A 13,996-nucleotide genomic window follows, 5' to 3' on the forward strand; every position below is an offset into this window, starting at 1 on the left:
ATGAGGATGCTTCACAGCTAAGCGTGTGTGCATTTGTGTAATGGTGGGGGTCATTTTGGTAGGGGTATTGCTTGAGGTTGGGGTAAGGGTTAGGCTTCTGCAAACACTTGGTTAAGGGGGTCTAGGAAACGCTTTATGTCAATAGGATAACCCCACTCAGATGGTAAGACTTGTGTGTGAAAAACATTATTCCTGGATTCGCGTTTTTCTTTCTTGGGCCCAACTACGCAGAGGGATGTGTTTTGGTGAAGCTTCACTATCAATTGATACTTTTTCCCTTTGCTCCCCCTTTCTGGCTTGTTGCTGGAGTTGATGAAATGTGTCTTTGGTGGTCATTAGGCAGCAGCCATCAGCTGTCACTCTATTAGCCGACACGCCTCCCTTAACGGCATATGGCGCGGCGGGCTAAGTTATGACAAGATGCAAATGCGTGGCAGTTGCGGCGACTGGCTGGTGGCGGGGGGGTGACTTATTTATTGCGCTGGCTTGTAGGCGCACGCCGACGGACGGAATATTTCAAATAAACAAAACAACAATAAGAAATCAAGACATCTCCGGCGTCCATTTGGCGCATCGATCGGATTATCCAAGTCCTCGGGGGCGTGTAAATGCGCTCGGCGTGAGTCTTAGGTGTGCGTTCAAATATGTCTAGTGCTCAAACCCCCCCCGGCAGCCCCCCCCCTCCCCGCTTACACCCCCGCCCGCCGCCGCCTCCCTCCATCTTGCGCTCTCGTCTCCCCGTCCAAGCTGCTAAGCTGTCCAGCTCGCTGCTGCCAAGCGGCCCTGTGAAGCCAAGCCAAACTAAACACAGGCAGGCGGCCCGCCACTCGCGCGCACACACTCACACTCACACACACACACATTAGAAGCAGGAGTCAGGTCGCATCCCTCCCCAGCCAAAAGAGTGCAACAGATCTCCGCTAATAGCGGCGAAAAAGTGACAGAATCAGTAAATGAGCTCCTCATTAGCCTTTGCTGACCGCACCCCCCTCGACCCCCACCCCCCTCAACCGAGCCCACCCGGAGGAAGAAGCTCAACCAATCAGAGCGCTAAATTAGCTTCCTCAAGTTCCTCAATTTCCCCACCTTTCGCCGTTCTACGGTATACTGCATAAAAAGTAACGATAAGTAAATAGATGGATAAAATTGACCTGGCAATTTTCTGTCTTCTGAGGTATTATCAGAACCTTGGAAAAAATGGCCACTACCTGTAAAAGCTGACATATTCCCCCACCCCCGCCTTCTCACTTTTCTCTGCAAAACACATAAATAGAAGGACAAAATTGACCCATAATTCCGCCTTACAAAACTAGGACGAGATTTGTTTGACGTTCCGAATGGACGAAAATACCAAATGCATGTCGGTCAACTCCGAGATTTGCAGAAGAAGCACAAAGTGGCAAACGGCGGATATTTACTCTTTGTGAAAGGCTCTACCGTTCGCGGAATATAAGCTAGTCGTTGGGAGCCAAAAATTTGCTATCGTTCCCAAAAAGGGCGACGGTAGGAGGCATTGCGGCGTAAGCAGATGCAGACGAGGGAAGCGGAGGGTCTGCGTCGAATTAGATAAATCCCAACAAAGGCCTCGGCGCGGTGACTGATCGATTCATTTGGCCTTATTAAGTCACTCCGACGAGCAATTTGTCAATGAGGGCCGTTGCGAGCGGGCGCTCGGCGCGTCTCAATGTGTGTGCGTTGTGGCCACGCTCCGACGGCACAAAAACACGCCGCGCAATCATCCCTCCGCTTTCTTTTGTGCGCCTGGCTTTTTGTCCGATATCACCCCTCCATCTTTTTATATTAACATCCCGTATTTACCACACCCCCACCTTTTTTTGCATGCCTACCCCGCCGCCTCCATATGGAAATGACAGAAGAGACGAGATGGATCTGTATATTAAAGCCGAGGCTGACATCAAAATTTGCATAATGTGTCGTGGCCTTAGGGCGCTACCCGCCATCTGCATTAGCCCCCATGCACGTACACGCGCACCCGCAGACCACGCGCGCGCATACGCGTCACGGAAACGGACAAACGGGCATACGCTATCCGGGCAAAAGTCTTTCTCTTAATTCATTTATCGATGAGAGGTTGGAAAAGAATCCCCCCTACCTCCCCGTCGCCCTGCGCCCAAGCCTTTATTTTTCCAGCTGCACATCGCGAGCTCTGCGCTCGGAAGAGTTTGTGTTAAAAAAAATCCCCCCAGACACACGCTTACTGAAAGTCTTCCCCAAAGAGTGAAAAGGAGACAGGGCAGCGCCATGTGTCTCCAGTATCTGGATACAAAACACTTGTGCGGTATTTTCTTTGGTATTTCACATCAAAAGGAAAAAATTGAACTCATTCAATGCCAAAGATGTATTTTTACGTCCAGACATGAAATCCCATGTACTTATACTGTATAGGCATATATTTTTGTTCAAGTGTTTGGCTAAAGGACGGGTCTATTCATGGCCGGTACGTAAGTAATCAATAATTTTAGTACTCAAAATAATCATTTACTTAAGTACTTAATTACCTAAAAAAACAACAAAATACTGTAGCGCTTAATCATGCACAGTGCTTGGATATTTTAGTAAATACCTAAAGAATCCAATCGTGTGAGTATTTAATTACTTGATTAATTGATTACTTGAGTACTTAATGCATTTAGTACCAGCCATTTTCAGAGATTCTCACGCAAACACTTGAATAAAAATTGAAAAAAATAAACTGCGGGAATGATGTGGAAGAAAATGAGCCAAAAATGGTCAAACTACTGCACTAGGATTAAAAGTCAGGGAGAAAAGATTTGACGGGATCTGCTGAAATTCATATTATCATTGTTTGTTTGTATTTTTAATAATACATAAATGTCACGTCTAGAAAGTTGTCAAGTGGGATAAAACTCGGTTTTAATTCCACGTTCCGAGTGTTTACGAACAGGCCGAACGAAGCTTGAAACATAGCAGGTGTAGTTACTCCATCCACCGCTAGGGCTACCGGAAATGACGATCAAATGGCATGAACCCAAACTAGACCAAAACACAATTTTCCACGCGCTACACAGAATACTCAATGGCAAGCAACGTTTATGAATTCGAGGAAGAGATTTTGACCCACGGGAGCCGACATACACCTAAAAGAGCCACCGACAGAGGGTGCTAACGCAGCGTGAAAGAGTCGTAACATGCAAAGCTTCCGTGACGCCTCAGCTCCGGAAATACCCTAAGAGCGCGATTCAAACCGCAGGGGAAAGATTCAGTCAAATCTGTACTGAGTCATCTGTTTACCTGATGAAGTTCACCAATATGTACCGTATACAGTACATATGAAAAAGTGAATAAAAAAAATACATCCGCAAAAGTAGGGAGAGCATGCAGATTTAGTCATTTTATATTCAGTTCACATGCTGAAAATGTGTGGCCTGCTTTATTCTGGATTGTCTGGTTTCAATCTGTATTTGATGTTTGGGGACATTGAGTCAAAAATGTCTTTTGTGTCCTCTCCCCCGCAGACAAAGATGAGCCATCGAGCTACATCTGCACCAGCTGCAAGCAGACCTTCACCAGCGCCTGGTTCCTCCTCCAGCACGCCCAGCACACTCATGGAATCCGCATCTACCTGGACAACCACCTGGCCAACTGCTCGCTCACTCCTCGCATGGCCCTGCCGCCCCCGCCGGGCGCCGACGCCCTACCCCGCTCGCCGCTGCCAACCTTCCTGGGCGACACCAACAACCCCTTCCACCTCCTGCGCATGGCCGCACCCTTGCTCAGGGAACACCCCCCGCCGCCGGGCTTCATGGAGACCCGGCTGCCGGCGACCCCGCCCTTTGTGAGCCCGCCGCCCCCTCCCAGGCCCCCGCTGGAGCGGTTGGGCCCGGAGGAGATGGGGCTGCTCTCCCAGCACCCCAGTGCCTTTGAGAGGGTAATGCGCCTGACCCCCATGGAGCCGCCGTCCATGGACTTCTCCCGGCGTCTGAGGGAGCTGGCGGGCAACACCAACAATAACGGGGGGCCCACGCCACCCTTGTCGCCGAACCGCGTGCCGCCCATGCACCGCCTGCTAAGTCCCACGCTCTTCCAGCCCGGCTCCAAGCCGCCGGCTTTTCTCACCTATGCCCCGCAGCCGCCCACCCCGCAAGGCGGACACGGCTCCTCCAGTCCCCCCGACACCCAGGGTCAGAACCAGTCGGCGGGGAAATCCAAATCCTGCGAATTCTGCGGCAAGATCTTCAAGTTCCAGAGCAACCTGATCGTGCACCGCCGAAGCCACACCGGGGAGAGGCCGTACAAGTGCCACCTGTGCGACCACGCCTGCTCCCAAGCCAGCAAGCTCAAGAGGCACATGAAAACACACATGCACAACAAGTCCGGCTCCATGGGCGGCTCTCCCGAGGCGGAAAACCGAGGAGAGGGGGGAGAGGGCGAAGACAAACTTCGGGAGGCCGACGGAAGAGTGGTGGGGCTGGACAATGAGGAAGAGGAGGAAGAGGAGGAGGAGGAAGAGGAGGAAGAGGAGGAGGAGGAAGAGCTGAGGAACGGAAGTCGGCCGGACTCCAACTTAAGCGAGGACTCCCAAGAGTTCAACCCCAACCGGGAAAACGGACCCAGGCAGTCTCCCAAGGAGAAGCACCTGGGCGGGGAGCGAGTCGGCGAAAGCGGCGGGGTGAGCATCATGCACCCCTACAACCACCTTGACAATCATCTCAGACTGAACCCCAACAAGAGGAGCCTCGAGAGGCAGCCCAACGGGGACGGCGCCGGCGGGGACGACCCGGAGCGCGAGCGGCAGAGCGACAGGGAGCAGAGCAGGGAGCCGGACGAGGCGGGCCCCAGGCCCGTGATGAACGGCAGGATCGGCGTATCCGAAGCGGACTCCTTCCCGGGGCTCTTCCAGCGCCGACCCACGCCCATCACCAGCCCGAGCCCGTCCAACAACAACAAGAGGATCAAGATCGAGCGGGAGCAGTTGGAACTCCCGCCCGCTCTCCCGCTCATCTCGCCGGAAAACGTCTACTCGCAGCTACTGGCCGGGTACGCCGCCTCGCGCCACTTCATCCGGGAGCCCTTCCTGGGCTTTACGGACTCCCGCCAGTCCCCCTTCGCCACCTCCTCGGAGCACTCCTCTTCCGAGACGGGCAGCTTGCGCTTCTCCACGCCGCCGGGGGAGCTGATGGAGGGCGGAAGCGCCTCGGGCCGAAGCGGCAGCAGTACGCCGCACCTCCTGCGCGGGCCGGGGCCGGGTCGGCCGCCCAGCTCCAAGGACCGGCGCAACGACACTTGCGAGTACTGCGGCAAGGTCTTCAAGAACTGCAGCAACCTGACGGTGCACCGGCGCAGCCACACGGGCGAGAGGCCCTACAAATGCGACCTGTGCAGCTACGCCTGCGCCCAGAGCTCCAAGCTGACGCGCCACATGAAAACGCACGGCCAGTTCGGCAAGGAAGTGTACCGCTGCGACATCTGCCACATGCCCTTCAGCGTCTACAGCACGCTGGAGAAACACATGAAGAAATGGCACGGCGAACATTTGATGGCCAGCGAGGTCAAACTGGAGCAGGCCGAACGAAGCTAAGCGTCTCCGACGCCTACAGATATTCACGTCCCCCGTCATCCGCAAAAGTTGAATGGGGGCGACTGGACTCTTTCTGCTTGTTGAAAAACATTCCCATCTAGTCCAGGAGGCTTCTTCAATTCAAAGGGTGAACATGACCCAAGTTAAATCGTAGTCTTTCAGAACACGACGACATCTGCTCAGCCCAAAAGGGATAATGATCGTAATAAAATAACAACACTTTTTTGATAGTTATATACACTACGGGTCGGAAGTTAAGCCTAATCATCATATAATAATTATTTTTTCGGGTCATGAAGCGCACTGAATTATTAAGTGTATTTGTGCGTATTGAGAGAAATAAACCAACGCGGCATACAAGTCAAACCTCACTCAAACTCAATTGTACATGTAGCTATAAAACGTTAAAATAAATCCGAATTTGAATTAAAGATAACCAACGTATTGTTGCTTTGAGAAAATTGAAAGATTTTTAAGTGCGAAAGTTTAAAAAATACGATAATTTCACAAATTGTTCCTACGTTTTTGTTTCCTACACTTTAGTATTTGGACAGGCAAACGTCTCCACAAGATTTATCATTCCAGAACCCATTTGGACTAGAAGTGGAAGTATATTTGACAACTAAAATGAATCTCAGTTGCCCCAATTGAACTTTTGAGGATACCTTGACCCAGATGACTGAGAATCTCCACAGACATCTTTCCTATGACTACTTCGAACAAGGGGCATGGCTGGATAATCTCTCGTTACATTAAAAAAAAAAAAATACAAGACTGATTGGTGTATTTCTTTTCTTTTTCTTTTTTTTTTTAAATTTCCCTTGTCGCCTGAGAATATTAAAACTTCTAACCTTGTCCGGAGACCTCTGAGGATTTTGGGAATTCCATGGAGCCTTTCTACTGTGCAATAATTTCTGTATTTATTGGATTTTTTTGGTAACATTTGGCATGTGCAGATACATCTTTGTGTGTGTGTTTTTTTAATGTGCTCAAAAGCTTCATGTTTTTTTTTTAATTAAAAAAAAAAATTGGAAAAAGCCGCCCTTAGTACCGACGATAATAATCCAGTTTTGTCCTTTAAGGAATCTTATTATCACGTGAGTGAGTAAATGATTTTTTTTTTCTCTCTACTCTAAATGCAGCAGCGGACTACAATCTTGCCCCTTCCTCTCCAGCCTGCCAATAATTGTTTTTTTTTTTTTTAAATGAATTTGTAGAGGGAAAACTTGCGCTTAAAAACAAGCAAATACAGTTGCTGTGTTTGCTGTCGACCAGGACGTAAAACAAACGAAAAAAAAAAAGGTTGCACTTAATGCATTCGCCTATGTAGGATTGAACCACCATATTTAATATGTCTGCTTGTTAAGTTAAGACTACTTGTGATTCATGTGAGAAGGGAAAGTCCCGTTTATGTAAATATAGTACTTTCTTTGTAAGTTTTTAAAAAAAAAAATCTATATATATATGCGCCCGACTGTTTTTCGAAAGAGGCGGCCTAAAAACAATCAAGAAGACCAGCTGCTTGCGTTGTCATCCCGTGTGTGTGTGTGTGTGTGTGTGTGAGAGAGTGAAAGTGTGAACAAATGTGAGTTATTGCCTCAGGCCCCTCCCACCAACTTCCTCTTTAAACGTCCTGTTACATCGCTTGTCGAATTGACCCACTTTAAATGTAGTTTTTCGGTATTTTCGACTTGGCTGAAAAAAGTTCCTTTCACACGTCATGAAACTGATTTGAAACAATTTCAACACTATCGGGTATTTACACATGCTAAATTCGTTTTGAATTCGAGACCGCGGGGTTTGACTGCGAGAAAGGTTTTCTGCTTAGCTTAAAAGTGTCGGATAAATACGATGATACGGACGACTAAAATATTTTCGGAAACAATAACGTCATGACTTTCACCAATAGTTTCAACTGACTGCTTTCAAACATTTGTTCAAAGTAAAAAGAAGTACTGGTCCTTTTCACACAAAACATGTTTTTCTTAAACTCGCTCCAAGTCTAATTGACTCCCTTTACCAAGAAATAATTTTGCAGTATAAAAAATTTTTTTTGAAAAGTGCGCTTACTGTACCGGTCAAAAGTTTGGGAACACCTTAAAACGTCAGGAAATTCATGCTATGAGCTGAAAATTATTCTAGGTCAGGGCTGTCCAAACCTTTTCATTTAAGAGCCACATACAGACAAAATGGAAGAATACAAAAGCCACTTTGACATTCTTTGACTTTAATTTAATACAAATTAAAACTATCAAGCCAGCAATTATACAAGGGCTGCCACTATTCAAAACTTTGAGAATCGATTATTCTATTCCGTCGATTAATTGAAAATTCTGATTACATTTTTACTTTAGGAAAAAAAAAATCTTGCTGATTTGTTTACTTTTCGTTTATATATTATTTAGTGATTGAAAAATATAAAAAATCTGTCCTTTCAATGGGGATGTGATGTCACGGGTTAATGTAAACATGAAGTTTCAATTAAATAAGTGAGATATGGAGTCAAATCCAACCACCTACATTGCTAGCTTTGCGGACCGTGTGAAATGCTACTTCATTTCAGTATATGTCGAGGGACACTGAAAAATGGTTTGCGAGCCGCAAAGATATCGTTAAAATGGTGATGACATATGTAATAATGTCTGAATCGGGATATTATGACAAAAAATATAGCCGATATGGGGGTGTTTCCAAACTTTTGACTGGTACTGTACATGTTGCAATTACTTTTGCGTATTTGCTATTAAAGGATTATTACCAGTTATTAAAAAAAAAAAAAAATCCAAGTCCCATCATAGTGAAATCAACCCATTTGAAATATGGTATTTGAATACTCTGCTTGGCTTAATTAGTGTCATGGACACATACAGGAAAAGGATTTATTTGACGCAGCTTGCACACGCCCCGAGTCAAAGTGACCGGGTAACATTTTTTCCCCCTACTGCTGACAAAGTCACGTAACAGGGGGGTTAACAAAATGCCGCTCGATGTGAAAATCAACATGGACGCAACAAAATAACCGCAAAAATCATAAAAGATGGGATATGAGTTATGATAATGTTGAGCACATCTGGCCGCGCGACCTTGAAGGAGCCCCCCCCTCGCTCGTAGTCAAAATGAAAGGCGGGGGGGGGGGGGGGGGGGGGGGTGAAGACGTGCGAGCGCCATTGGCGGCGGGACCTTGACCAGACACACAAGAGTCGTTCAAATCAAATTGGAAGCATATGAAATGTGTTTTTTTGGACGGGCCCGCATCTTCTTTTTTGGGGAAGGGGGGGGGAAGGGAGTCAGCGAAAGCCACATGAAAGCAGCAGACGCCATATTTCATTTGAAATTTAAAAAAAAAAAAAAAAAATGTCCTTGTTCTCATTTGTGTTCCAACAGGGGGAAGAAAAAAAAATCCCTGAATTTTGAATTCACGCGAAACAACGCGATTCCGTGAAATGTACTCGCTCCATGCAAATTATAGTTTTTTTTTTTTTTTTTTTGTATGCTGGTGGAGGGATTTTAAAGTTACACAATCATGCCAGAGTGCGTTGCCATGTTTTTGTTTTAAAGAGAAGAAGAGGAAACAAAAAAAAAAAAAAAGAGGACTAACAGGGACACTTTTCCACAAAAAAAAAGAAAAAAAAGAGGACTTACAGGGACACTTTTCCACCTAATGAGACATTTTTGTTTTCGGTTTTGTGTGCGTGAGTGCGGGTGTGTCCTCATGGTTGCTTGAAGGTCTTGTGATGACACTCACAATTTGAGGGAAAAAAAAAAAAGGAAAAAAAAAAACAAAAAAAAAAAATGGAGACCCTGATTTCACTTTTCACAACTTTCACTTTGGCTCTTTGTACAAAATGACTTTTTTTCCTTGTTGCTTTTTATTTCCGGTGGGAAACGGGAAAGGGGGGGGAGGGGGGGAGTGCATTGTTGTGGAAACAAAAAAAAACAAAAAACAAAAAAAAAAAAGTCATCTCAGAACACCTGCTGTTTTGAGCATATATGTATTTTTGTAATGTGTTGAAAAATCAATACAAGAAAGCCAACACTTCAATAAATGTTGCAATTGCTCTATGATTGAATACGCTCGCCATCGGCTGTCATTTCTTTTCTTTCTTTTTTCGCGCTGTTGTTATGCCGCCGAGACGGGAGTCGTCGACACCGTTCCCACGGCAACGCGCGTCGGGGAAAAGAGGAGAACGAGGATGCGTTCCGTGAGAGTGAATCACACTTTTTTTTTTTTGAAACGACACCAGCCACACACACACGCACAATAATAATAAAATAATCTAATTATAATCATTTCCTGATGAATCTAATGACTCATTTCCAAAGTCGATGATGCGCGCTGGCTCGTTCACAACAATTATTTTCATTGATTCCTCTTACCTATTTTTTTTTTTTTTTACAACATATTTATAGAACAAAATTTGCAATTCATTTCAAATTACAGATGATATTTTAAGTTAAGAAAATGTCAGGAAAATAACGACCTAAAGAGATAGGACTGATTTAGCGCTAGAGAAATGTGATTAATAATATTCATAATGCTTTGAAGTTATAAATACAGACAATACAATAGGGATCGCCCCAAATGAATTGACAAGTGAAAACAAGTGAATAAATAAAACAAAAAATACAATTTCATCTTAACCTTTTTAAAATTGTCATATGTTTAAATGCATCGACATCTTGCACTAAATTCCAATGAGAAGCGCTTCATGCAAAATATAATCAATATAAGTATTTGTTTAATATGGCTGTCATTAAATAGTATCAGAAGTAATATTTATATTTTTCTTACCTTGTGTATGTGGAAAATTCTGTTCCGCCTTAGGTTTCTAACCGCTATGTAGTAATAATAACAATCATAATAACGATAATAATAGAAAAAAAATAACTAAAAACATTAGAAATATGACATCTCATAATTGCGTCCATGAAAAATAATCACGCAATCATTTGTGTGTTTCTTTGAAATGTTTTCTTTATACATATATCGTATGAGCAACTACAAAGACGCCTTTAAAATGGAGCAAAAGTCTTTTTTCTTTTCACAAAAGGCTAGAAAAAGATCCAGTGGTCGGGTACACTCTTCACCACTGACTTTTCAAACGATCTCATTGGGATGAAGAGAATGAGTTTCATTATTTGTTGCAGAGTGTTCCACTGGTACGGGGACAGAAAATTGAAAAGATTAGCCCAAAGTAGCGTGCAAATTGAGAACAAAGAGGTTCATAAAAGTGCGGGGACGGTGAGCGCGGGTGGTGGTATGCGCCGAGAGACCATTGGGTGGGGTCTTCCCAATCGCGCTTTTACTCAGAAACATGGACCCGTTCAGATGAGCGCCATACGCCCTATTTTATTGAAAGGTTTTTGGGGAATTTTTATTTATTTTTTTGCCCAACTTTCTCCATTTTAGGGGGGGGGGGGGGGGGGGGGGGGGGGCTGGGCCGCAAGCTTGTGTGAGTAAGGGAACCCTCAAGGTATTTCTTGATATCGAGCCAACATCAGTCAAGCCCGACCTCCGGGCGACAATCGAGCGGAGAAGGATGAGCCCGAAAAAACAACAACAACAAAAAAAAAAACAACGTATTTTTATATATACATAAAAAAAGGAAAACAAGGGGACTGCCGGGACGCGTGAAGCATGGCGGAACCATACATAATTCAATATGCAGAAATAATTGCAAGGGTGAGATGTATTCTAAAAATAAATCAAAACGTAGATATAAATTGCCCGTGGATTTTTTTTTTTTTTTTGAGCGTGTGCGGAGGGAGGTCTGACATCTGGGTGCCATGTTGAGGCTTCTGGGGTCTTCTGGTCAGCAGAAATGTGCACGCTGGGAGGATGTCATGTTCCCACACAAGTCTCATCCTCGCCATGGCACCACTACTGACACAACAATTGGACTCGCATGACTCGCCGCACATGTTCAAAAAAAAAAAAAAAAGGTCACCATAAAAGTCTTAAAAGCTCGCCGTGACAAACGATCTCCTCCGACATTCCGGGCGCCATCTTGACATGCCCGAGAACAAAGTTGTATTCGCCCTGCGCGTTTCCACCAGACCGTAAATCACGTTGCCGACCTCAAACGTGCAATCATGCAATTTCATTTGGCAGAATTATTCCCGTACGGAACCGTTCGATTTTTTTAAGCGTCACAGCCGCTACATAATCAGAGGCCACACAAATGTGCCGGCCGCGATGTGAGCTTTAGAAAAAAAAAAAAAAAAAGCCCGGGATGCCTGTGGGAGGTGAAGAGGAGCCGTATCTTCCTCACTGGCGAAATCCAAAACTCCGTCGATTGGGTATCCTTCATATCCAGCTCCAAATCCATGCACCAGTTCAGCGGTACCTCTACTTAAGTACGTCTCTTGTTACGAAAAACCCCAGCTTACGAAAAGTCTCTTCGGACAAATGTTGTCTCGTTACAAAAGAGAATTCAGGATACGAAAGGCAAAAATTTTTGCCGTATATTAATCAGACGAGACACCAGCTGTCAGAGTAGTACAGCGGTAACTCTACCTGAGAACGTCTTATGAAAAATTCAGGTTACGAAATGCCTCTTCGGAAAAATATTGCCTCATTATGAAAGACAATTCAGGATAGAAAATGCGAAAATTGTTGGTGTATATTAATTAGACGAGACACCAGCGTGTTGTTGCTAAATTGTGTTATAGTGACTCTTTTGCCAAAAAGCGTATGCCTTTAAGTTTTATATAGATGCGCATTGTCATTGGTGACTCCATTTTCTGGGAGACGAGCCAGAAATAAAACAGATGATGTCACACGACTCATCTTCTGAAGTCGCTGTATAATACGTCTTGAGATACCAATACAAATGCGGTTCCAAAGTTGAAGAAACTAGACACAGATGGTCTTATTTTCCCCTCAACCCAAAAATCCTTTGCACTGGGTAGGGGGTACTTGCCTTAAAAAATGTTTTGGACAGAGGGTACATGATTGAAAAATGGTTCCGAACCACCGTACGAGTACATGGACTGAAGGCCGGAGATCAAGGACATCAAATAAATGCTCAAGCGTCTTTTTATACGCGTCGGAGCGTGACCGTTGTCGTCAAAAGTCAGAGCGGGAAATCACGGCGTGGAGTAAAACCACGTCCTCGTTGAAATAGGGTGTCAGCGGGGATTGCGGTCCGCCGCCCGGGCCGCACGGAACCGCGGGAGAGCCGCGGGGATCCGACTTTACTGGCGGATCACAGGCGGCGTTACCCCGCCGGCGCATGCCCACGTACTAATCTGCCGTCCCTGACCTGGCTTCCCAGTGGAGCGCCGCTGCCCGCCCGACCGACCGCCCGCCCGACCGGCACTATGGGAAAGAAAATCCAGCCCAGATGCCGGCACTTGGGAAGCGTGTGGAAAACGTGGTGGGAGGGAGGGAGGGAGGGAGGGAGTGTTGGTCACTTGACAGCTGTGGTTTGAGATGGTTCCGGGGAAGCAAGACCGCATCAAGAAAAAGCCTCATTCATTTGAGGACACGGCGAGGATACTGGGTCACAACCCCACTTGTGGCGCCCTTGAGCAAGGCGCTCAAACCCCAGCGGCGGGCAGTCATTGCATTATTAAAAGCACTGATCGACGTTGGCAATCCAAATTCGAATAACGTAATCCCTCAAGAGGAATAGAACCTGTGTATGGGACGCACCCTTGATTTTAGGGTCGAATTCTGGTATTTTCTATATTACCGTGTAGAAGACGCATCAACATTTTGGCAAAACATTGGAATAAATATCTTTCTAAACTCTTCATGCAAAAATACCATCATTAATAAACGAGTCAAATGGAATACCTTTCCGGGTTAAACGCGGCGCTCAGCTGCATATACTGCCAATCTTAATTGTAAAGTTATAACTTTTACATGATCCTCTCCATGTTAGTAATATTCCCGCGAGTGGAAAAAAGATGAACTCGGACATTGGATCAGTCTGCTCGCTTCTTATATTGAAAATAATGACGTAACAACCTCAGCTAATACAAGCTGCTGCTAGCTAAAAATGCACCTCTGTGCGTCAAAACTTGGCTTATGTGGCTTGACAGATCAATCTTCCACAAATGCTGTTGAATTATATATATATAAAAAAAAAAAAAAAATCGAATCTATAAATTACTGTTTATAGGATGCACCCATACATTTGGCCTTCATGTTAGGGAAGAATATGTATGTCTTATAGTCTTATATTAAGGAAATTACGGTATTTGTTTCATAGTTTTTGTTTGTTTGTTTTTCCATTGCATCTATCTTCGTTGCATTCTTGCCATTACGCGTATGCTAGATTAGCTACGGTTCTGGACAACCAGGACATAATGATACCGACACTTTACGGATTAGCTAGAAATAATATAATATACTTTAAGTACTTAATGCCTTGATTTAATAACCAGCAATTAATTGGTTCAAGTTTTGTAGGGCCGGGGGGACGGGGG

At 45.3% G+C, this 13,996-nt stretch overlaps 1 protein-coding gene across 1 annotated transcript in view; it reads left to right on the top strand.

The window, feature by feature from the left end:
• Positions 1 to 9,630, top strand: part of bcl11bb (BCL11 transcription factor B b) — a 45,032-nt gene extending 35,402 nt beyond the window's left edge. The window contains exon 3 of the mRNA XM_088403191.1: positions 3,498 to 9,630. Coding sequence (XP_088259317.1) covers positions 3,498 to 5,560 — 2,063 coding nt within the window. The 3' untranslated portion in view covers positions 5,561 to 9,630. The remainder of the gene's footprint in view (positions 1 to 3,497) is intronic.
• The last annotated feature ends 4,366 nt before the right edge of the window (positions 9,631 to 13,996 follow it).

Source organism: Hippichthys cyanospilos, chromosome 20 (genome assembly GCF_059441005.1).
Source record: "Hippichthys cyanospilos isolate Australia breed blue-spotted pipefish chromosome 20, RoL_Hcya_1.0, whole genome shotgun sequence".
Lineage (NCBI taxonomy): Eukaryota > Metazoa > Chordata > Actinopteri > Syngnathiformes > Syngnathidae > Hippichthys > Hippichthys cyanospilos.